This window comes from Venturia canescens, chromosome 3 (genome assembly GCF_019457755.1).
Source record: "Venturia canescens isolate UGA chromosome 3, ASM1945775v1, whole genome shotgun sequence".
Lineage (NCBI taxonomy): Eukaryota > Metazoa > Arthropoda > Insecta > Hymenoptera > Ichneumonidae > Venturia > Venturia canescens.
In genome coordinates this window covers 21,706,891-21,733,759 of record NC_057423.1, presented here as the reverse complement: position 1 = coordinate 21,733,759, position 26,869 = coordinate 21,706,891, and the positions used below count along the sequence as shown (strand labels likewise).

Here is a 26,869-nt window from a genome sequence, read left to right as displayed (position 1 = left end):
GCTAAGTCATTGACATTAAAAAGTCAATCATAGCTTACAATGCCTATGTTCATTTATTGAAGAGTAATATTCGCTCGCCTGCGGTAAGTTTAGTTTAAATGAATTGTGTCAAATTATTTTATCACGGAACATCGTGTAAACGACCAAAATGAAGGAGGGTAGCAAAAATTATAATTCGACTTACCTCTGGAGAGCTGACCAAGAGAGATTTTGAAATCAGCTTTGTACTCGCAAACTTTGAACGACCATAAAAACTACCAAGATAGTCAACCATCACCGATTTTTCTGATACTCTTTTATTTGTGAAAGGGTAAAAAAATTAATAACGCGAATGGTTCCATATTCGCTTGGGAGTAAAATTGGAATTTAAAAAAAAAAATCTACGACCGTATAAGGATTTTGTGATACTTTCCGTGTAAGAATCGTAGTACTTTTGTTTATTGTTACTGACAGCAGTGTGATCTCTTAGTTACAAAAATCAGAAGGAATAAAAGATAATTTTTTCTGTGTTTTTCAATGAGAAATCGAAAAGTGCGATGCAGACAATTATAATATGAATATTAGTGGCTCATATTTTAACTTTCGATACTTAAACGAAACTTTTGAGCTTGGTTCCGAAACATTTTTTTTCTCTTTAAACACCCTGGGAACATACATTAGTCAAGTTTTTGTTATACAAATATATTTTGCATTCTCAAATCGGAAAATAACAATAAAAATCTGTAGTATTAGATTTATCTCAGAATTTTCCTTTTCATATGATTTTTTTTCAATTTGTGCTTCTACTTAAAGTTTAATTGAATCCTAGGTACTTCAGTTATTCGAAACTCTGTGCAATCATGATAGAATAGAAAATATTTTCCTTAAAAATGTCAGTCCGTTGATCGAGCATGAAAGAAATGTAGGAGATCTTTTAACAATTAACGAACGGAGTTCCTCGTGGGAAAATTTTCAATTGGAAGAAAAATGTGTATTATTATGTTTTCTAAAATGCATTAATCACCTATGATTGACAACATTCTCAAATTGCTAATTTTATTCAGAGTTTTTTTTTATGACACAAATCACTTTTAGCATCTACATGAGTAAGATTACAGGCTATACGAGGATGAATTTGATACATATCACTTATCTAGCGTAAATACAATGTGTGTATGCGTTTTGCTTCCTTATTCCTGAATTGTTACACGATATAAACTAGATACTTAGAAAACACTGTACAACGCAGCAAGAACTGTCGCATACTTTACAATATAATACAAGCACTTCTATCTTCTTCACAATTTTATTCCTTTTGCGGTTGCTTCTTTTTCAAGAAAAGCGCGTCCACCGAAATGAATTTCTCGTTTCCACGATTATGTTGTCTATTTTCTTTCTCGCAAATGTTACCAGATTCTTACTTAACGAATCACACAAACACAAACACACACACTCACACTCACACACATACACGCGCACGCGCTAATCTCATGCATACACGGAAGGCTCGTACTGACCGAAATTCTTAACAGGAGTCTCTACAAATCAGCACGGACTCTAGGCCCTTATTGTGAATTATAATTTGGTACCTCCAGACTATGATCCATGGATTTTCTTATTTTTCTGTTTTTTTTTTTAATCTGAATTCGCATTCAAATTTTAATCAGCATTTAAAAAAATGCAATAAATCTCTAAACTCTTGAAATAGTTTGGCGTACATCAAGTCAGCAACCTCCACGATCAGCTACCAGTCAGTGAAATTCGGATTATATCGTTCTTCCGGCCTATTTATCTCCTCCGAGTGTTCAAATTGGTCTTTTTAATGACGAAACATTCCTTAAATATGAAATTGGAGTCGGTCACGATATCGCGGTACACCAGGCTGTTTTAATTCCCGTTGATAAGTCCGCTTGAAATACACATCATCTTATAGCAATCTCTCTTCACGCATACGAATACATCATACAATTTTTCATGGTTTTTTTTACGCTCTCTTTGTTAATAGTTACTCGAGGCTACATTGATTATACTCTGTCGTTTTATGCTGTGTGTTTGGTACGAGAGCTCGCGACCAAAATTTTCGTCTGATAGCTTAACAGACGAATTTATATGAAATTGATGAAACTTTCATCCTAAAAATACAATTTCAGTATTTCGAGCATCACGTCTAAATTATGCGCATTCCCAAAATTCCAACAGATCTTACTAAATTATAGCATAGCAATGATTTCCGAATTCACAGTTCTGATTTACCGATCATACGCTACGTTTTCCAGCCGGTGATCAGCTTCGCACATACTCAGGAGACCATTATAGTTAGAAAAAAAAATAACAGCGACCCAACCGAAAATCATTTTTATAAAAATATGTAACAGTTGATGTGAAAGATTCAATATTCAGAATAAAAATTTACTTTCCTTCTATATCTCACATTTGGAGAGCATTTTGAAAGTGTAAATATTTCTACCGATTAGTCACATAGCAATTCCTCTAAAAGCTACTGAACAGAATAAGAAGACCTCTGACTGATTATATATTTACGCAACGACAAACAACGTATCAGAGATGGACATTTTTTTTATCTGAAGTTTTTTATTGATAAAAATTTTTTCAGTATTTGTTGGCAAATTGTTCATTTCGGTTCAAATTCGGAAAATCGCCAAGTTAGTCAATCGATGTAACGTATCAGTTTTCGAACGGGAAAATAATTATTTCAATAGCGAAAAGGGGGAGGGAGAAATGAGGGAGTAAAAAAATAAGAAATAATTATAAAAAAAGTTACGTCACTTGTGCCCCTTTTATTCGGATAATTATTTTCTCACGTAAAACCTAGTACTTTACGTCTATTGAAAGTTTCAGCAATTCTCCGAATTTTGATAAAAAAAAAAAAATTTCAACTACAAATTTTAATTAGGTACCCATTGATTGAAAAAAAACTTCCAATAGAAAATTCCCCTTGCTGATACATTCTCTGTAACCCCATGGTTTTCAACTAAAATCACCAAACTTATTAGAGTTTCGACTGGAAATGACGGAAAAAAAACGGACAAATTTTGGTCGGTCGATAATAATTTTATGTAACTTATTTCCTTCAAGACGATTTTCATTCCAACCTTGAAAAAATGTTCTACGTGTGGTTTATTTATTTTTACACATCGAAGAAAAGCCAGAAAATAGTGAATTCATAAATGCGTATTGGATGCAAATAAAAAGTAAATAATATTTTGAAAAGGGGATGGAAAGGTAAATTTTTTCCCTTGAAAATCTCGTTTGCTAAATTGAAATATCTTCATTTTTCGAGGCGTTATTGAACCTTTGGTACTGCTGATATTTGTGCCAGGTAATCGCGTACTTTTGGCTGGCAGCGCATAAGGCGTACAATTAAGCACGAAAGCAAAACTTTTTCATTTTTTTTTTTTGTTGTCTGGTATTTTTTTTACACTTCGGTCAAATTTATTAACACTTTGAAAATGCCCTCAGTTCAGATACGATATGGTCAATGTTTGGAAATAGTACTTTGGTAATCTTAGTAGACATACAAAAGATTTAAAAAAGGATAAACCGCGCTGCTATGGTGCAGGCTCGTTAAACTTTTCTGGCAGTCTTGAGAATGGGCTTGAACTAAATTCTGCATGGATTCTAAATTGCGACATTTTTTATGTTTAATACGTACTTAATTGCGTCTAGCTATTTATAATCTAGTAGTATTGTATGGTTTTAGCAGTAAACGCTGATGCATGATCATGGTCTTGAGCTCTCGCACTAATCGTCCTGATCTGCCGATGATTTGACCATGCTCATTGGTATGGTCGCGATGATAATTTTCGTTAATGTTCTTTCGTACCCGAGTCTGAGATGCACATCCATCGAGAGTGTACATTATTTATTCATTAAAGTTCCACGTTTGCAAAGAAAATTAACATGAACTATTTTTTTTCGTTAGAAACTCCAATAAAAAGATGAATCTGAGATATAATATTCACATAGTTCGATGTAAAAGTCGGTATCATATAAAAAGAAAATAATTTATTTTCGTCATCGGTCACTCCACTACTCACTTATTGTTGCAAGATGAAAAATTTTCATCAACCACACAATCCCTTAGATCTTAAATTATTTTGGCAACAAGGGTTTTTCTTAATTATTAATTACGAAAAGTGATGAGGGCGGATAGTACAAGTAGATCATTTTGAAAAGTTTGCACACTCTGATTTGCTAAAATAGATGTTCATAAAGATTGATCGATGAACGCAGATCGAAAGGGATCGTTAATGTAAAAAATACATATCATCAACGCTATTGGCATGATGTTCTTATGGCACGTTTAGTTTACTATTCGCAGAAACGCGTTACAATTATTATGATTTTTTTTTTCAAATTTCAATTATTTTCGTTTGCATCGCTTATTACGCTTTTTTCATCTCAACTTCCGTCATTGAATCATTTTTCGACGAATTTTCGCATTCGCGGTTCGTTTCCCCGACTCCACAGCGTATACAATTTACCCCCCCCCCCCCCTCTCCCTTCCTCTCAGACACAGACACAAAAAGTTCCCTCTTTCGCAATTGCACTTTTCCCATCTTCACAATAAATGCATCATCTTAAAAGTATTTCATTATGTACAACAGCTGCTCCTTGTTTCTAGTGAACGTTTCATACAATCATGTCTAGAATACTATTGCATTTTTGGTTGATAAAATCGTTAAAAAAAGGAAAAAAAAATGAAGAATTATAGAAACGAAGAAATTGCACTGAAAGAACATGCAATACATTAAAAACAGAAAATAATTGTTAAGTCATAGAATCTATAATATTAAATTTATCAACGCTTTACACTTTTTTGCTCGTTGATGATTGTTCCAAAAGGTCAGTTTTCGATTTCCTTACTTATATACCTGTTCGCACGGCACGTGGATGTTTTTAACGTCTGCTCTCTCTCTCTCTCTCTCTCTCTCTCTCTCTCTCTCTCTCTCTCTCTCTCTCTCTCTCTCTTCCCTCTCGCTCAAAGTTACTCGAAGCCATGTATACCTTTATGATTGTAAACTGTGTCATAAACGTGCATTTATCATTAATTTCTAAGGAAAAAAATATTTCATTAAAAAAGATTTTAACGAGAATAAAATTTTGAATCGTTCTAGTATTGGAAGAAAAAAAACTATGCACATATAAAAAATTGCACTACATCAGCTTTTGCCTAGATCAATCGTCATGGAATTACCGTAGCAAAATTATATCGCAATGGATCATTGGCCAAAATATAGATATCGACAATCACCCATCAAGTGGAAAAAGAAACTACAACTCAAGACGTAAGCGCAACCGATAAAATTGAAATACGAAAGCAAATCGCAAACACGTTGGTCCGTAATGGCGTCACGTTTTAATTTTTTGTTCACTTCACATTGGTCACTGTGCAATAAAGCAAACGAGCTTTTTTGTCATTTCGGAAAAGTATTATTCGGAATTTACAATTGACCCTTAATAATGTTCCACAAACGTCTTCAAATTCTCTTGCGAATGCTGTCAGAAGAATGAACTTGAAGTTTTCGCGTCAACATACGATTTGCTGAATATATTTGCATGACAAATTGGAATATCCTCAAAATTACGAGGGTAACTCATAGGCATAAATTGCCTTGTTACAAGAATGTTCAATTACGAAATCAATTGATTAATTGAAACTAAAATTACACAAAAAAAATCAGAGTTTGATGTTAAATTCAAGAACAGAACTCATTGTTCGTTATGTTTTTTTCAAAATTTCTAAAATATCTCAAATCAATAATTTATGCTCAAGACTTTTTTAAACACACTATAAAAATATAAACGAAAAAAAATCGCGACAACGATACTCAATTTAAGAACTCGCAATCTTAAAATTTAGGAGCGTCGATGAGTTGGTCAATTTCGAAGAGTAAAAAAATAATCTTATATGCATCTACGCGATTGGCGCAGATTGGAAAGAGTGGCGGTTTAGGGGAATTGTAATCTAAAAGTAATGAAAGAATTTCGTACTTAATCGAGAATCCCTTAAAGGCTAATTAATCGCAAAATGTGTATAGACTTTTAAAAAAATAACAAATTACATAGAGAGGATAGGTATTTTGACACATCGAGTCTCGAACGAGAAACGAGAATGAATAATAAACGTTTTCCGCTTGATTTCACATTAGTTATGTCCGTGTTAATAGCTACATTTCCTTCCTCATTCTCTTTTTGTTTTTATTTTATTTTATTTTTTTTTTCTTATTTTCGCTTTCAATAGAGTTAAAAGAGTACCTGGCACAGGAACATGACCTCTCAGTCATTGGCATCACAACGTAACAAGGACTGCAATATGCCGTCAAGCGCACTTTATTATTTTTTAAATTTTCATTAAAAAACAATCAAAACTCAGTCGGTCACTTGGCATCATTGCACGCTGCCTCCAGATGAATGGGTGACTACAGCCAGACACTTGGTCCTGAGTATTCTGCATCATTAATCGCGTTACATTTTGTTCGTTTTTTTTATTGTTTTTTTTTCTGTCACCCCTTCATAATTTTCATAATCCGTTTCCGTTGCATTGCATTCGTTCGTTCATTCATTCCTTAACATATTTCGTGTAATAATTGAGATCTATTGCAACGCTATCGTTCGGCTTTTACGCACACGTTACGCGTTCGTTCCCTCGTCCCCGGTGATAATTATTCACAATTGCAATTTGTTTGTTACTGAATGGAGTGGATGAAGTTTCCAGGATTCGCGGGTTAAAATATCAGTTTCGTGATTGATTTTCATCTGAATAGCTGATTAATGCCCATCAAAAGTATGGATCGATCGGTATTTCGCCACTGTAAATACGAAAAAAAAGATAGCTGTTGAAAATGTTGAAAACGAAATTCTTCGACACAAATTGACCAATTACAGAAAATTCTCTCAGAAAATCGGACACGCAACAATTTTCAGAAGCCAACGAAATAGTTCAATATTCCGTGTATAGAGTTTACGTTGAGTAATAAAAAAAAAAAAAAAAAAAAAAAATCAACTTAACGGAATGAAATACGCTTCATCAAATTCGTGAGTTTCGACTCAAAATTTTTCTAGACACAGCATGTGGTACTAGGCATTGAATTGAACGTGATTCGAAAAAGAAACCGTAATTCAAATGAATAAGAGTGAGTTTCGTTCATATGTCACGGAGAAAAGTTTGCTCGTTCAACTTTAATACATCATCGTAAGCATGATGAATATCCTGTCACGAATAAAAAAATGAATATACATTGTACGAAAAATTGTTTGATTTTCGGGATAAGGCCGACAACAGTGAATAACTTGAGTGAATATTACCGGGAACGAGAGATCCTTAACGTAATTACTCTTGGCCTCTCGTAAACTTGTCGAACGCGTGTGGAAGAACATTGAGAAAATTCGTTTAATCGAGCCACCCAAAAGATTCAGCATGATTACGCGAGAAATTGGCGAGTGTTCGTAAACAAAATTAGGAGGGCGAGAGTAAATAAAATAAAATAAAAATGCATGAATGAAAAACAACCAACGAACACAAGGAAACAGCTTTATAATCTTAAATTAATCGTTGGCACGTCATACCTCGGTGTGGCCTTGCAAAGTCTTATCAGTCACAATATGATTGACAAAGAGACCCACCACCACCGTCTTGGCAATTATTGCTGAGACAACCTAGTCTGTTCAGCCTTACCGAAAGTATACTTAGTTTAACCCCGATGACACCGATTTGTAGAGTCTTGTCACTTGGGGCGGCCCAGGGCTACGTGACACTTATTGCCGGATTGGAAGGTCCCGAGGGACCACCACCACCAACATCATTTTTTATACACTGTCCCGTAAGTTGGTTAACGCTCAGCGGATTATTAATGTCATGGGGATTCGTACCGACGGGATTGCGATGAGGAGGCGGCACTGACTGTATTGTATTTTGATTTGAATTATTCGTCAACGACGTTGATTGTACAGGCGGTGTTAGAGGACAAGGACAAGGACTCGCCAGGCTCGAAGGCGATGGTAGTACCAATGATGGACTAGCGAGACTAGACAACGCCGATAGACCGCCTGGACTGCTAAGTGACTCGTCGTCCTCCGGAGTGCCGGCCTCACCGACGCTACCAAGATTATCCTCGGAATGATCGTCGTCAACATCGCCGTCCACCTCACCGTCGCCATCCCCGTCACCGTCTCCGTCTCCTCCCTCCCCCATGTACCTGATACATTTCTTCTTGCGTCTGAAAATAATGTTAACGAGTTTTTTGTCAGTTTCGTTTAGTTGTTTCGATAGAATCGTGTAGTATCGTATTCAAACAAATCGGGTAGTCGTGATTTTCACACGCGATTATGCCATGGGAAAGCTACACGAGGGCTGGCCAGTATTTTTTCATTTTCTTTTCTACTAATTATTTCATACGGTTAAATTATTTGTTTTTTTTTCCCCCGATCCTTGGCATCGACGAATTTCCATGAAAGTACTTCCAAACCTCGTGTGTTTTTGCTTTAATAATTAGTACTTCTAGTAAGTGTACAAAAAATTCATATGTAATACATAAACATAAATATAATATTCACATAATCTAAAATTGTCTCATGCTTTCACACGTCGTACATCGATTTATAAATGAAAAAGGAAAAACGAAATAAAAAAGAAAAAAATGTACATATATATTACATCAGGCTCCGTACGCAATTACGCGCGATACAAACTGTTTAAATGTTTCGAATTTCCCGTCGTCGTTAGGAACTTTCCCGATGTGTGATTCTCTTTTAACAGTGAATGCGTATCGTTTGTATGAAATTTTCATGAAATTGGTTCTCATCGTTACTCGTGTACTTTTTACGAACGGGAATAAACGTCGTTCTTTCGTTTTTTTCTTCGTGTGCGTTGTACTTAGTGTTACACCCTGAAAATGCCATGCTAGAAAATATTTTATAAGAACAAGCGGATGGGATTGCGACTACTGTGAAGATTAGGACAAACCACATTTCAAGAAAAGCCGTTTTTTTTTTCACGCTGTACGAATAATAAAATTTAACTGACATTTTATAATTTCTTATATAAAATCTTCATTATAGTTGGTTAGGATATAGTTGGTTAGGATGATTTGAAAGCTTGCACTATTTTAATTAATCGCCGAAATCTGCTGCACAGTCTTTGTATATGATGCATACGTACGTATTTTAAGATTTTTATTTCATTAAGGCGATCATTAATATATTACTTCATGCACAGAGCATTTGGACAATGAAAAAGGCTAGTCATCGACCGAGCCAAAATTACGAAATGATAAAAAAATTGAATTGCTCAAATCTTTTTGATACCCTAAGCAATGAACGAATCAGGTGGAAACTCTGTGATGAAGGACAAAAATAGTTTTGTCAGAACATGATGCGCAAACACGGAAGAGTTTCGAGTTTCGAGGGTATCGGATGGTAGAAAATGAGAATATACGAGAGCACGAATGAATCTTTTGATGACGGTCATAAAATGCATTTAAAAATTTTATCATTTCGTACACAATTTTATTCTATGAGTTACTAAAAGTGTAAGAACTCCGGTTCGTGAAAGAATATAAAATGTAACTACTGCGGAGGCATCGGCACAATATCATATGGATAGCATTTCGCAACATTTCTATATTGTTCAGTTGTCCTTAATCCTAGTTCATCCACGTGAATTTTTTTTACATATTTTTCTTAACGAAACGAATCGTACATTAATCAAGGTCTTTTCAATTTTTCGATTCCTATTATTCTACCAAGCGCATTGGAAATTTTAACTTTTCATTTGATCCCTCTTCCTTGGAGCTACATAAAGTCGGAGTTTTTTTGCAATCTAAATATAACTAGGAGCAACATCACGAACTTTTTTGAATACCGTCACTGAAGAAAAATATACTTCAATTATTAAAGAAAAAATAATTATTTCCAAATATATTACTTTCCAGAATAAAACAAGTGTTCTCCGAAGAGCATTTTGCTTTCTAATTTTAATTTTTTCGAAAGAACAACACCACATTGATAAACTTTTCAGCGTTAGCTCATGCAGTTAGTCAATTTCACGGTTACAGCTGATTGATTTTTTTTAATTTTATGTATAGTAACTAAATATATCGGGACCCCGATTTCGTAAACAGCAACATGTTTTGCTTTTCGACACACTTGCAACAACTCAAGGTCGAACAAAATTCAAGTCTTCACGACTAGATTGGAGGCTACTACGGATGGGATTGGGCCGGGTGCTTCTCACCGAGTTCAAACCGATCGAAATTCAGTGTGTTTATACATTGAATAGGAAAAAAATGAATTCTTTTCACATATGAACTGTTGATAAAAATAATAATAATGTTATGAGACTGCCAAGAAATCAATGTGGAATCGTCTTGAGAATTCTATTTTGGAAACAAAAATAATCTAATATGAGCAGGTGAGTTTTGTAAAACCATGCCATTGCAGGTTTATACCGAAAAGATAAAAATAACATAAAAATCACATGAGATTTTTGTTCGGAAAAAAGCGATTCTGATTGAAACGAGATCTGTTCTTGAAACACCCAATTTGGTGCTTAAAAAAAAAAAAAAGAGATAAAAATCAAATTTTCGGTATTGATGCCTTCTCCACCTGGAAGTACATTCAAAATTGCGGAAAATCGAGTTTGGTCATAATTGTTTATGAGCTCTTAGTTAACGAATTATTTTGTCTAAACTAAAAATGATAAAAGAAAAAATGATACATTTGTTTGACTATGTAAGTTGAAGGATGGCGCATGTGAAATCATTTTCACACAGAAAATCATACATGAAATCGTTCATGCGAATGAAAACGTGTGTACACGTTCGTTCGTATCTAGATGTAAAAGCATTTCGATTGAATGAATAAATAACGGGAGCTTCAACGGGAGCCCGTTGAAAATTGCAGCACTGCAGTCGAGACAATTACCGCTCTGTCATTGGCTCTCATTATTAAATCTCTCAGCTAACTAAAACAACTTGAAAAACAGTTGAATATTTCGTTGACATTTTATTTTTAAGCTATCGACGTTGACAGACAATTAATTATTGTTCCACAGAATGCCAGAAATGAAAATAGGTGTATTCAGAAATAACGACAGGAGTTTTAAGCTGCAATCGTCATTGGCTTCGTGAATACGTAATCAAACGCATTTGTTTACTTTTCGTTCACAAACTGGGCAAAGTTTTCATAGCAATCAGTAGCAATGAAGATCGCTTAACAATAAGGCACTCTATGGCATTGGCAAATTAACGTTACCAAAAAAAGAAATATGCGTTGTATCAAACGAGCCAAAAACAAAAGATTCAACGGGTTAGAAAACAAATTCAAAATGATGGAAAATTATGTGGACCACTAAAAACATTCTTAACGATACGTATGAATATTATCATTATGGTAAGATACATATATAGGAGAGACTGGGATAAAACAGGGTACCAAGGGAATATCCTGCTTTTTAGAAGTTTGAGAGCCTTTATCTAATGCTTACCTTCATACATTAAGGTATTCCTTTCACAAACCCGAATATTCTACAGATGACTGACTTTAAATTACAGTAAAGTAAAAGTGCATGCGAATAGATTGGCGAAATTTCAGGTCAAGTTATCGAACATTTAACGATGAATTAAAACTTCAAAAATCGTAAAATTTATACGGGCGCTTATGGAGATTCCTTCATTACTACATTTCTATTCTATAACTATTATACTAAATAATTCTAAAATCTTGATACAAACTGTCTCACAGATAGAAAAAAATTTAAGGAATCCATAGCGACGATAAAAATAAAGCGTTACCGAATGCTTAAAAGAGATATTAACGATAGAAGTTGAAAAAATGGCAAAAGCAGAAGCTTTTCCTATACAACCGCGACTTCTCGGAGGTTAAGAATCAGTCCGAATTTCGAGTGCCCCAATTTGCGCCACCCAAAAATACCGTCATGCGAAAGGAATACCTTAAGATACGTACTATATTTTTTCGCAATTTTCGAAAAAAAAATTCTTGAGACACCATGTGGTCCTTTTCAAAAGTTGGTGAAATTTTATGTTTCACTACAATTTCAATTCAATGCATCTTAACTGATTCTACTAAAAAGCAGCAAAAAAAATTCAAACTCCTATACAATTTCTCATTGTTTCTAATGGTTAGTTGTTCGAAATTTCTTCATTTTCTTCGTTTTAAGTTTTTTCTTCGGAAAAGAAAAAATTATTCCTTTTTTGCATTTTTATGAAAAAATATACAAAATTGTAAGAATGAAAGAAAAATGAAAATAAAATTAAAACAAATTTCGAAATTTTTGCCCTGGTCACCCCTATATACGTATGTATATATATATATATATATATGTAAGACAAGTGAGTATTTTGGTGACACATTTAAAAAAATACATGGTTGGCAAACGTTGCGCTCCTTGGCTGGGCTACTCTGGGGTTTTTGACCTAAAAATTCCGTCTCTCCGGCGCGAAGCGCCGGAGAGACCCACCCATTTACTTCTCAAGAATTTTCTTTTTTCTTTGTTCAAATTTAAAAAATTGAAGAAAAAAAATTCTTAAAAAGTAAATGGGTGGGTCTCTCCGGCGCTTCGCGCCGGAGTGACGGAATTTTTAGGTCAAAAACCCCAGAGTAGCCCAGCCAAGGAGCGCAACGTCTGTCATCCATGTAGTTTACAAATTAACCATTAAGTAAATTTTTCCGGCGCGAAGCGTCGGAAAAATCTAATTGAGGCATTTCGGTGATAGTCACCAAAGTACACAAAAGTCACCGAAATACTCACTTTATATTAAAAAAAGTCACCAAACTACTCATTTGTCATATATATATGTAGTGACAAACGATTGCCATGCGACAAGAACTGAAAACGCATAAATCTACGAATAGAATAATTTCTGCGCCGAAAGGAAAACGTAACAATATATTATTGCTTTTTTTCATATTATACGGTAGGGAAGAAGTGAGCAAAACGAGACATCACAAAAAAGAGCTTCACAACCTTGACGAGATGAAAAAACTTTAGTCACTTCGAATCATCCACTAAAAAGTGCACGGTCCTCATTGAGACAATCCACAATCCATTTTCGGAACTGCAATACCATCCAAAGTCGGTTTATGAAACTTTTCGTCGATTTTTTCGATAGAAAATATAATTATTGCCGATATTATGAAAATGCGCAACATGTATAAGCCGATTACAAAAAAAAATCGTGCTATTTATTTTTGTACAGCGCTATAAGACAAGAATATAATAAAAATATTCTGACAACATATGGTTTTTTTCAATTCGTTTTTATTGTTTAATTTAACTTTATCTTATTTTTGGCCAACTGATATTCTTTTTGGATTGATAGGATTTCCTTTATCGAATTCTAAATAGCACTGAACATATTTGTTATATGTAACTAACATAAGCCCTTTCCAAAAAATTAAAATGATGAAAGCGCGAAATTCAATAAAATAAAAGCATTGAAATTCTCAATTTTTGTATTCTGTCTGCAATCCTTCATTTTTCACCAAATTATGGAGGTTTTGATGCATTTTTTCACGTTTCGCTTCTTCCTAGAGGGTAATGTTCAAGAATCTATATTTTTGTATATACGATAGTGTTGTATCTCTTTGGAAAAATATGTGCAGAATAGTCGCAGTTTTCGAGATTTCCTTTCGATTTTCAAAAAAACCTGATATAAATTCGTGTGAAATATATACAGCATGAGGCAATAACTATTAGCAGTAGAAACATTACTTAATTTTGCACACTTAAGCGAAAACTTTTCATACAAAAGTTGCATGGTTCGTAGGAGGTCATCAAGTAGTGGCTACGAGGTTCATCCAGTCGAAGGCGATTCAAGCATTTCAAGGTCACCATCATTTTTTCAAATGGGTCCACTATTTTTTTCTTCATTTCATCGAGAAACTGTGGATGAGTTCACACACCAAATTCAAGCATGATCGATCAAGAGATATAGCATTAAAAATCGATAAAATGGAAATTTTAATGTTTTCGGTCTCGGATCAATTTGAAAAACGGTGCAAGTACTTATATACCTTTATAAAAGATACTCGAAGTGATGGTCACCACTTTCAATGCATACTTGCAATCTAATTCGCATTGATAGTATGATCCTATTAATAACGTTAGTCTGTAAAAGGCTTTAATCGAAGTTTAATCGAGCATGGTTATCGAGGTAAGCCGTATGACTTTGTTTACTTTTTGTTACATCGTTCGCAACAGTGATTTTCATAAGACTGTGTTATCTTCATTGACCAGTACTACCGTGACGAAATTTCTTGATCGATCATGATGAAATTTGGTGTGTGAACTTATTCACAGTTCCTCGATGAAATGAAGAAAAGAAAAAAATGGTGAACCCGTTCGAAAAATTGGTGGTGACCCTGAAATGCTTGAAGGGCCTCCACCTCGATGAACCTCGTAGCCACTACTTGGTGACCTCCTACGAACCATGCAACTTTTGTAGGAAAAGTTTTTTATTAAGTCTGGAAAGTTAGGAAATATTCCTACTGCTAAAAGTTATTCCCTCACCCTGTATACAGGTAGACGACGAAACTTTTTTTTCCATGACTATTGAAGTCTGACATATGAATATGGAATTCGTATTTGGAATGATGATACATCGTCATGATATTAGTATCATGATATTGCATTATGACATTGATCATGAAAGTAAATGGAAGCTCAGCAAATATCTTCAAAAAATTCGAATAATCACTTGGAAACGTAAATCATACTTCAATGTAAACAATATTTAACAGTTCGAATGTATATCTGATTACTTTCAAACATATATTCCGATCAGTCGATTAGGTGCCGGCTTTGAAGTGGTTGAATCATTTTTCAAATAGTTACCAGGGGTGGCTGACTTTTTACTGGTATCTCACATTGCTCGACTTTCCTCAATTATTGTATGAATATATATTATGTACTATATATGAGCCATGCTACGGGCGCAATCAAGTATCATAATGGAACGTTGCCAATTAAGTCTAACAGTTCAACAATTCAAAAAATGGAACACATAATCAAGAAGAACCAGAGATTACATGAAAACAAAATCGAACCAAGGAATAAAGAAACACGAAAGTTATAAGCAACAACAACAGCAACAGCAACAGCAACAGCAACAGCAACAACAACAACAAACAACAACAACAACAACAACAACAACAAAAATAACAACAACAACACCACCACCAACACCAACAACAACAAAAATAACAACAGCAACAAGAGCGACAACAACGATAGTAAAATGTAAAGCTGTAAAGAGCCACAACAATGAGAAACAATGCGAGCATCGGGACGTCGCTTGGCTGATCACTATGCCATCCGCTCGTAAGTGTCTATTTCTTCTCCATTGTTCTTGCACTAAAATAGTTATTTATTCGAATAAATTTGTTCCTCATAAAACGTTATAAAATTGATTGAATTTCAACGTTCAATTCATGACGGAATTTTGGGACTGGTTAACTAAGAAATTTCTTAAAAATATGACGGAAAGAAAAATAATTGGAAAAGACAGACGGCGGCGATCGGCATAAGTGAGCAGTTGCTAGTTCCGTAGGTTTAAGTCGGGACTGACCACTGTTTAAGAAGAAGTGTTGCAGTAGAAGGGAGGCGATAGGCTTGACTAGAGATTAACATAAGTGGGTTCTTGCTGAGGCGAGGAGGCATTGGAGGCAGTGTTAGTGTTCGGTGGGGCTGTTGAAGCTCCGACCGGCCCACCACCACCCCCTCCAGCCCCGACCCCGGCCCCCGCGCTACTTCCCACACCGTGATGAATTATGCTCGCGTGGATGCCCATCCCCGCTCCATGCTCCACTGGGCTGCCAAAACCAACCACCAACCATTAAAGGGGCGCCCGCATCATCGACATTATTTTGTATTTTTATAACTCTTTTCTCTTCATTTTATTTTTATAATCAATAAGTTTCTATTCTGAAATTACATCTGGTTACGAGTTATATCTGAAACTTGACAGTCCCTTTGTACATAATAAAAGTGCATGTGAAACATGATGGGCTCGGAGTTTTGACGCGTATATACAATTCTCAATGACACTTTTGGGGGCTTGCATCTTTAAAGCAAAATCGTTAAGAGGGTATAATCATTTTTTGATGCACATGCACGTTTGCAGTACAGCGCATGGTTCGAGCCCAATGCATTATCGAAAACTTTGATTTATCAACTCTTTGTGATGTCATTTCAAAAATGTATCTGAACTGCATTACAAATTTATCCCAGTGGAACAAATTATCCTTCAAAAACTCAAATTTGTAGAAGAAGAATCGTAATGTGCTTTTTTAAACCATCGTGCACGTGTTTCGTTTTTTCAACTCTTTCATAGTCAGATATAAGCCACCTATCCCGGACCCAACTTCGAGGTTTTTTTTTTTCTTAAGCCGCACTCAATTTTTAGTTGTCAATTGTCAAAAGTTTTATCCCCTGTCGACTTTTTTTAATTGCGATCCAATTTTTCATTTACAAAGCAAACTCTATAATTATGTATCAGGCTACAGAGCCACATTGAAGGAATTCGATTGTACCAAATCTCATAGATATTGTTCCATGAAAAAAAAAAAAATTGAAAAAACAAACTCTTGTGACGCCTTCGATTCGGATAATTATTGATGAAAACATTTGTGAAATATTTCTTTTACGTCTCTTAATGATAGCAATAATATTCATGTAGTTGCAAGTTTTTGCATAAATCACAGAAAGGTGGTTCAATAGAAGCATTTTCTTTTTGTGGAAAATTCAATCGTAAGGGACATCATTTCGAATTATTTAGGCATCCTAAAGTTTTGGAAAAGTACGTTGGTATACAAGGTAATTCTGTTATTACGAGTAAAACTAACAAAATTAAATAGTAATTTGAATTGCAACCGCCGTAATGGGAATATGTATATTCGTTCACAGTTACTCTCGCTCGAATCCCGGTACCGTATTCATCGTCACCCACACGCATCGAAGCTCTCTTTACTCTCAGCGTTTATTCGTTTTTAGATTTAGTCCAAACACTTTTAGAACAGGGGTGTTGGCTGACTAAGAGTTATTTATTTTTTCGAAGAATTTACCACTGTGTTTTGTACATTAAACTGGATCAATCATTTGAATTTGAAATTTGAACTCCGATTATGAAATATTTCGAAAGTCTATAAACAATGGATAATTGTAATTCTGAAAAAAAAAAATTCACTATAAAATTTTAACATGAGTGGGCATCTCATAAAATTGACAGTCATTAGAATCGGAACATCAAAATAAAAGCTAGAAATGAGATTGAAAAAAACATCACATATGCAATGGAATGCTTCAGAAAGTACAATTGAATTGATCGAAAAAAATTATTTAAGGATAGGGCTGGGAATGCTGACAGAATCCATATTAAAGATTTTGTCATCAGAAAATATGTCTCCCAAATGTATTTTTGGATCTATTTTACTAAGGTCTAGTTTGATACTTCGAACTTTGAGAATTTTTGATAATATTCCAACTCTAAATGCCAAGCTCATGTACACAGCAATTTTTTTTTTATTATTTAGTTATAATCTAATTTTGGAGCTTTTAAAAGAACAATTTTTCGTGTTATTGAGTTCTACAAGTGAAGCAAGCAAAAACATCGATCGGTATTTCAATTCGTGTGTTCGCCCCTCTAATGAGGTCCATGACATTCACAAACCCAGCCGGGACGTGGAGGCGTATTGAGGGCGCTCACTATATGCAGTTCGGTATTCCGAGGTACTAAACGTATATTTGATAGTTTTATATACCGCAAAAATAACTACAGTGTGGTACTAGAGAATGAGAAAGAAAGAAAGAGAGAGAGAGAGAGAGAGAGAGAGAATCAGAGTGAGAAAGGTTGGTGATAGAAAAAGTTGTTTATATATATATACAAGCACCAGTATGTGCTTTATTTTGTCCCGATATTTAGCTGGAGTGCATCTTGAAGATTAACGATATTAGATTCTCTTATATTTCGTTATTTGTATACTGCTCTTTGGAAGACACATTTTCTGACGCGATAACGGCGCTCTCTAGTTATGAATTCGTCATTTTTCGAGTTTCCTATTGTCACGATAATGAACACGAAAGTTGACAATGATGATCCACCTTAAATGGTATTTATACTTCTCCACTTTCAACCCCGTGTTTTGCAAAAATTTATCCACGATAACATGTGGATGACGAGACGGATTCCGAGGATTACCTTTATTTTTTGTATACGTACAATCTTTTCAAAATTATTTATCACCACAAGAGTGCAGAATAACAGATCACATAGTGTTGGTTATAAAACATAAGAAGAGAAAAGACTTTCAGTCCGGAGGCTTCGAAGAAGAGCATAATATTTGATATTCTTAATAATGATAAATATTTTGCGCTCGGTAAGTTTTGGATTGGAGATATTGAGTCGAGATTTTTCAATACTAACCCGATGGGTTTTGACTTAAAGATGATGCTTAATCTAAATTGGCAATTTTTTTTCTACCAATTTGAGTTTTTCAAAATCTTTATACCTCCAATCTTCTTAATTAAGTTATCGAAAAAAAACTCAGAATTTCTTTTCGTAAGTCTTGCCACATTGCGCTATTTTCTAGTTGCGTTTTTTTTTTTTTTTTTTTTTTAATGAACGGGGTATTTTAAACAAATTCATATGTAAATTTTCGCTTCCAAAATTGCAAATATAGATGAGGTACATGGAAAAGTAACGACAGGTGAACAATGGACGTACCTGCATGGTTTGCACCACTGGCTCTGTTGGTCTAATCCGTATCTTGCGCGGCACTTCTTCATGTTATTTCCTAAAAGTGAAAATTCATCCGATCAATATAAACGTTACTTTTGCTACCTTGTGAAAACTTCCTAGACCCTCATAACTCGACATGAACACTTAAAACTTTCGTTCTTCGCCTGTCAGTCATTTATATTAGTACACAAAGAGAAAGAAAGGATAAAAGAAAGAGATTAAAAGAACAATGTAGTTAGAAAAATGTATATACGCGTTACATTTCTTAACGATTGACACGATGTAAATGACTATTACTGAAATGATTGTGGGACTACTTTGATTTAAAAATAAAAACGAAAATCGACGTTATATTTGATGTCTATTAAAATATGGACGTTCAGATAAGGTTTTTCTCTTTTAGGTTCTATTTTTTACAACAAAGTAGCAGTCATCAGGCGTGCAGTCCTTGCAATCCTTGAATGAGAACGAATATTCTTGTTTACATTTCAGTCGAAACAACTCCAGCATTCCTTCGTTATGTAGGTAAAAGATATCACCAGACAAAATGTATAGAAAATATGGTCATGCGAAATATAGATATAACTGAAAACATTTATTGCTTGAAAAGTTAAGAGAAACGTTATAATGTATTAAAGACAAAACGAAAGGTAATATCGGAAAATCGTAGAAAATGTGAAAAGTATGTATAGGCGTTTTGAACGAAAACTTGTAAATGAGGGTCGAGTATACTTGGGTTGAGTAACACGAGGTATCTTGAATACGAAAATAAACTTTTAAATCGAATGTTCCGATTGTTTTAAATATTAATTTATATCGAGGATTCAGGCAACATTGAAACGATCGAAGGAAAGACTGTAATAAATTTGATTGGAAGGAATTATCAAAATAAAAGACTGAATAGTAAAAATTAAATGCTTTGAAGGATTGTCTGATTGGCGGATTAGGTCCCTGTAAACAAAAATGCAAGATGGCCAGCGTCCCCGAAGTTGTATACGTAATTGATATATGTATATATTTGTGAAAGAGGGAGAAAAGGGAGAGACGATAAATATCGACGAACTGTGGTCAATTCCGGATAGCTCAACTTTTAAACTTTCATGTAAATTTATATTAAAAAAGATAAAATCTGAAGAGGCATACAGCGGGATTAGTTGAACGTTTTCAACAAGAACAAGAATTGAGCTTTCAGGCGTCAACCGGTGTCCATTAATACTCTCGCCTCTTCGGATAAATACTATGACGTGTATGGAAAATCATCACGTGATATGTAATGAAGGCGATTCACACGTAATCTCATTCGATGTAAGATACGTATATACAAATACGTACGTACATTCACGCGCGCACGTATTCGTATGTATTTATAAGTATCCGTGTGGTAATTGTGTGTACACGCGCGCGCCTGTGTGTATGCGTGTATGTGTACTCTAATATGTATGCGAGTTGATGTTCATCATATTGTACTTTTTGATAATCGTATATGAAAAATGTCTTTTCGCACGGGCGCGTAAGTGTATTAATAATAAGAAATCCCCGAAACGAAGTGAAGACATGCAACATAATGTAGTGTAGCAATAATAATTGTAGTGAAAACAGTATATATGTATATAACAATCGAAGGGCGGGGGTGAGGTTGAAAAGGGTGGCAATAAAACGGGTTATTTCGTTATTTCTTTTTTTTTTCTTTTGTGGGGGATTGTAAGAATGTGTGGAGTGAGGCATGTGGGTACCTCCAGGATCACTGTTTGTGTCTTGTTTGCGCTTCCTCTTCTTAGTTCGGTTGGTATTTGCGCGGGAAGACCAGTCAGGGTACAGCTGCATGTGCAACTGTCTCTCCCGTCGTGCCAACTCATAATACTTGGCCTGTTCCTCTCGCCCTAGCGCGTGCCACTACCGAGAGAGAACCAAACACTTTTGTAATTGCACAGAACCGTGGCTAAACAATTATTCAATCAAGAAAGAGAATCAAGAGAAAAAAAAATATTAAAAAAATATTCAAATAAAAAAGAGTAGATGATAAAATATGTGTTTGCACTATTCTACTGCCGCCACCCTGTTGCCATTACTCAAGTTAGATCATCTATTGACTCGTACATAATTTCTTCATACGTATTACTTTGGACTTATATGTAGGCACATATGTGCCTGTACATATATACATATACTCGTACGAATATACATATATAGGTTATACACATTTACTATCCATTTTTTGTCATCATGTGGTATTTTGTTTCATGTATAAGTATTTCGTTTATTCAATGGAATGAAAACCAATTAAAAAAAAGCATTTTAGTAGTAACATTGGGGTCCCTACTTTCCGTTTAAAGTGCTAGAAGAACAGTCTAGTTTGCCCTCCTCGGTTGCACTACTATATTCGTCGATCGGTACCTAATCTTTGAGTCTTCGAACTACTGTTTGTCTCGTACAGGGTGTCTGGTACAATTTCCAATCGTGAGTACACGTTCTCTGATTCATTCTCGATCGAGGCTTGATTTCTTCGAGATTAGCCATCGTGATATCGATGTGTTTTGCAGATTCATGCTGCTACCTAAAAGACCGAAACTTTAAATCCGCCCCTTTTTCGGACTGTCCAACGCCAGTCGCGTATCTCGTACGATTCTCAAGAATGTGCTCTCTGACCACACCCGAATTTTATTTATGCGATGAGAACGAATAGCAAAAATAACAATATGAAAAAAAAAAAAATTAAAAGACCAAAAAGAAAAAATACTCCTGCATCGCACAATTACACTTCGGTTTACCATACCAAGACACCCGGTACACAAAAGAAATTACTGTTAATTTCTCGGCTCGATAAGTTTCATTGATTATTCTCTGTTCCGTGACGAATACCGCTTTAGGGAGTTGGCCGGACAATCATTGCATGATACCACGATACTTCCGTTTTCGTATTTTCTTTTAATTTTTCTCTTTCTTCTCAAGTCGTTTTTTTTTTATTCCCTTTCATCAAAGAATCTTCCATTTTTTTCGGTTTTTTATGCCACATTCCACAATCCCCACAGACAATCCAAATTCAATTTGATAATATTCCGCTAATCAAAGAGAATAATAAGAAAAACAAATGAAAAACAAAAACAGAAACGCTGAATTTTTGATCGTTTCATTTTCACCAATATAGATACTATTTAAATCAATCAGAACAAAAAAATAAATAAAAAAAATTGTTATTATTCAAGGGCCTGCTGTTCTAGCACTGGAAAGTGGTACCTCCGGTGGGATCTGCGGAGCGCTCTTTCTTCCTCTTCTTCTTCTTGCTGCCGTATCCGTAGTTATCCCTGGCACTCCAGCCGGGGTAGCGTTGCTGGTGCAGATGCCGTTCCTGCCTGGCGGCCTCATAATACCGCGCCTGCTCCTCCCGACTTAGCGAGTGCCACTGCATGTCATATCCCCAAAATGTCTTCATATTTCAAATTTCTCGAATAAATAATTTCGTGCACCGTGCTCTCCTATTTATATCTTCATTCTTTCTATTTTAGTTGTTATATTATGATTATCAAATCGAACTATCACGACTCAATTAAAGCAGGAAACGTAAGACACCTTGTGACTCCCATATTCAAAAACGCCATGGCCCTCCCCACCAGCACGCGAAACCCCGCTTTCAACTCTCTTCATCGCATAAATTGTTTTGTTCTTTTTTTTCATCATCATCATCATCATCATCATCATCATCATCATCATCATCATCATCATCATTATCATCATCATCATCATCATCATCATCATCATCATCATCATCATCATCATCATCATCATCATCATCATCATTATCATCATCATCATCATCATCATCATCATCATCATTATCATCATCATCATCATCATCACCATCATCATCATCATTATTATCATCATCGTGTGAAGTGATTTATGATGTCGCTGTATCGAGATTCCTTAGATCCCACCTACAATGCTCTATTTCAACTAAATTATATATGTATTCAATTATTAATGCTTATATATACATATACATATAAATAAATATATATATATATATATATATATAGATTATTGTTTTGGTTAGTCGGATACGATTACGCGTTCACTGATGAGACAAGCGTTAGTTCGAAACATGCACAACTTTTATCTACACGCCGTTCTACGGACGCATCGAGTCAAGATTCTGCTGTCGCCGATATGCTACTTTCTTCTCGTTTTCTCGTTCATTTTCCTCCTTCATCTTCCTACTTTCTTTGACTGTTGTTTATATTCATATGGACGTAGAACTCACAATTTCACTTCTGTCTTCAATTTTTCTTCATATTGCATCGTAATGCGCATCTCAAATGGAAAAGCCTCTCATACTTTTTTTTTTCTACGCGATATTTCAATTGTAATTATTTGCGAAATAGGGTTTTATCATGGGACAATCGATAGAGCACTCTCAAAATGAAATTATCTATCTTCGTGGAATATTTTTAAAAAATGCAAGCGAACGAACGATCGTATAGATGACAATCTTTCAATAAACAAATTTTCTACCCATCTAAAATTTCCAAATGCATTATAGACGGCTTTTATCGTTGGCACGCTGTGGGAGAAACCGGACGAAAACTCTTTTTTGTGAGGCAAGGAGGGCAAAATTTAATAAACACACAGGACATCATTCCAGAACTATTAGTAACAACCCGAAATGTCCTAAAATAATAGGGGAGAGTGGGGCAAGGCGGAACGACCCCCCGAAAATTTAGAATATTTTTTTCCTCATTGAGAAACTGTAACGTTGCGACATTCGCCTGAGGACGTCTTTAAAAGACTTACTATTCATTAGAAAAAAAAAAATTTTTTTTTTCAAAAATTGAAATATTTTATAATCAATAGATTAGGCATATTTGGCTGAAGATGAGCGGTTAAATAAGTGCTATCATTGAAAGCATGGATGTTGAACACATATGTAATAATAATACGATGTTATCGCATTCAAGATATCTTCATCGTCGTGCTCTCATATTTTTGAAAATACCCACTTGAAAGAGATATAAAATCCCAATTCTTTTGCCTTTTCCGGTAACGCCAATGAAAATGATGATTATTATAATATATACTGAACCAAACAATAACAATTCAAAGGGTTAAAAAAGTATTGTCTGTATTTATCGGATATGTATCACTTTCAAATTTTTCCTCTCTTCAACAAAAAATGATAGTATTTTCTTTTTTTTCTTCTTCAAATATTGAGTCATAAAAAATGTTACGAGTCAAAAGATCTAATTCTGTAACATACCATTAAAAAAATGTCTTTTTCGGGGGTGGTGGTGGTGATGGTGTTCGACTTTGCCCTACTCTCCCTGATATAAAAATATATTTGTCGTTCAATTTTGTTTACTCCATCCGTCTTCTGTTTTGCAGCTCCTCACAAATAATTCTATCTCGCCACAACGCAAAATAAAAGAGCACTCCGCAGTATTTTGTTCATATGCAAACACGTACGTATATTATCCATAACTGTTGTTTCGAAAGGCGAAAGTGTGTGTGAAATTGCTCAAAAAAAAACTTTCTTTTTATTTAAAAGAAAAGGTTGAGGTAAAATTTTTCTCCGAATCCTCATGATCGCATACAGGATAGCATTTTTGTATATGTAAATATACATTGATATACATATAGTTGCCGGCAAAAACAAAATCTTGACTCAAACTAAAAATGGATGTTTCCCGCATCAGGATGGACGGCAGTGAAAATAGCTTGAAATCAAAGAAATTATAGTACATTGTGTGAATGAAATGAACAAATATATAACGGAAGCGAGGCTCAAGTGTTGAAGTTCTGTAGTCCTGATGCGAAAATGCCCGTTTGATAAAATTAAAAGTAGTAGAAAAAAAATGGATAAAATAGAAAGTTTCCGTAGACGTAAAACTTGTTTTACTCACCCGCCTTCCTAGTATTTGGTTGATAGCAGCGCTTTCTTTTAAGGTACACTCTGCCACAACTTTCGCCCTCATTTCTTTCATGTACAGCATAAACGCATTTAAAGGCTTTTTTATGTGAGGTTTTTTTTTATCTGTGAAAATAAATCAGCGATAATTCCAAGTGCAACTCCCTTTTTACGTTTCCGACGATTACGTTATTATAAAAACACACAAATATATCCGAGAAGCAGAACATTTGTTATCTACAAACGATTTTTCAATGACGTAACAATCCAAACTTAAATTGACTTTGTTAGAAATTAAATAAAATCATAAAAGATGGTTCTAATTGCGCAGCTCGCGGTGCGAATCGAGACAAATTTTAACGAAGAGTTTTAGATCTCTAATAGTTTCGGATATGTAAGCCCTATGTTATGTATAACGAATACGTATATTAGGGCGATTCAGAAAAAAAATATTTTTTTCCCCTCAAAGTCATAAGTGATTATGTTAATACGTAATGTCAAAGTAATTCTCTCAAAACTTGGGCCATATAAAAAAATATTTAAAGGTGGCGCCAACGACGTTAAAATTGTTTTTTCTTTCTTAATGAAAAACCGCGATAAATAAGTTTGATTCGGTGTTCCAACAATAAAAGTAAGCACTCAGTCATGAGTTGAATTTTTCAAAATTTGAGTTTGAAGGAATCTAAAGGTCGTCCCAATGGTTTATCTAAAGCTTTTTTTTCGATTTCTCGTAAACGTCTTGAGATAAAAAAATGATTCGCTTTGTTTAGCAGGTTGATATGTTAGCATATCATAAAAACATTATTTTCTCAAAATTTGAACCACCTGACAAATTTTTTAGAGGTGGTACCAGTGAAATTTATATATTTTTCATAATTTCGGATAAAAATCGAGATATTTTTAAGTAAATTCTTATTATATATCAAAGTTTGAATGCTGGGATTTCATGAAAAAATAGCTCTTTCAAATTTTCAACGTGAACAAAAATTATTACAGGTCAGATCCAACAATTATGATTTTTTTTCGCATTTCGATTATTTCGGCTTAGTGAAGTATCTCCGAACTAGAATATGTGCAGTTGTTTGGACTAACCGTGATACAAAAAATGGTGCTCTAAGGAATTACACGCATGCATACGTCCTTGTATCATTAGAAATTGACGGGCTGTTGCACAAATTACAACGCTGCTTTCACGCTGATAGTACCACCGCTTACTTGACGGTCACTCCAAACAATTAAAAATATAATATATAATGTACAAGGTAATTCCGGCAAAATTCAAATCTTCTAAAAAAATTTTTAGTGGTGCCTCCACCAATGACCTTCAGATATTTTTATGTACGTATTATGAACCTGCGAAATGAAAAAATTCACTTTTGTGTAAGCCAGATTTTATTAGGCGAAATTAGAAAAAATATCTCAAAATCAATGGGATATCCCTCAATGAATTTTTTTTTTGAGAAACAAAATTTTGTAAATGTTACTTTTTTACTTGGTACTAATAATTTTTAGTTGCTATACAAACAAAACCGTTGACTGTTACAATTTACGCCCAAAATTATGAAAAAATATATAAATTCCACTGGCGGCACCTGGAAAAAATTTGTCAGGTAATTAAAATTTTAAGAAAATAATGTTTTCATGATGTACTAACATATCAACCCGTGAAACAAAGTGAATCATTTTTTTTTCAAGATGTTTACGAGAAATCGAAAAAAAAACTTGAGATAAACCATTGGGACGACCTCTAGGTATTTTTTCTGCAAGCTCAAATTTTGAGAGAATTAATTTTTGATTGGATGCTAATTTTTGTCGTTGCAACACCGAACAATTAAACTTTTTTTATCGTGGTTTTTCATTAAAAAAGAAAAAACAATTTAAACGTCGTTGGCGCCACCTTTAAAAATTTGTTTATATGGCCCAAATTTTGAGAGAATCACTTATACATTACGTGTTAAAATAATCACTTGTGACTTGAAGAAAAAACATTTTTTTTTTTAATCACCCTAATATATATATTGCATGTAGGAGAACCGAGTTATTCGATGGCACTTTTGAGAAACATCCGTGTAGTATTCATTGAAATTAGTCCACTTTGATGATCGTCGCGTAAAAAATGCACTTTGATGCATGAAAATAAATAAGAAAAAAAAAAATTCAAATACCAGATATAAATAATAGTTTCAGGCATTGAACGAATTTGACTGAACAAAGC

General features: G+C 34.5%; 1 protein-coding gene across 3 annotated transcripts in view; it reads right to left on the bottom strand.

The window, feature by feature from the left end:
- Positions 1–1,009: 1,009 nt before the first annotated feature.
- The window catches only part of LOC122408223 (uncharacterized), a 64,471-nt gene continuing 38,611 nt past the window's right edge, over positions 1,010–26,869 (bottom strand). For 2 of the 3 annotated variants that reach the window (XM_043414871.1, XM_043414873.1), the window contains exons 7-10: positions 24,650–24,780; positions 21,990–22,155; positions 18,741–18,810; positions 1,010–8,219 (exon numbers count right to left, since the gene is read on the bottom strand). In XM_043414871.1, coding sequence (XP_043270806.1) covers positions 7,748–8,219; positions 18,741–18,810; positions 21,990–22,155; positions 24,650–24,780 — 839 coding nt within the window. In that variant the 3' untranslated portion in view covers positions 1,010–7,747. Of the gene's footprint in view, positions 8,220–18,740; positions 18,811–20,488; positions 20,649–21,989; positions 22,156–24,649; positions 24,781–26,869 lie in introns of all 3 variants that reach the window. The other variant, XM_043414872.1, reaches the window with a different exon arrangement.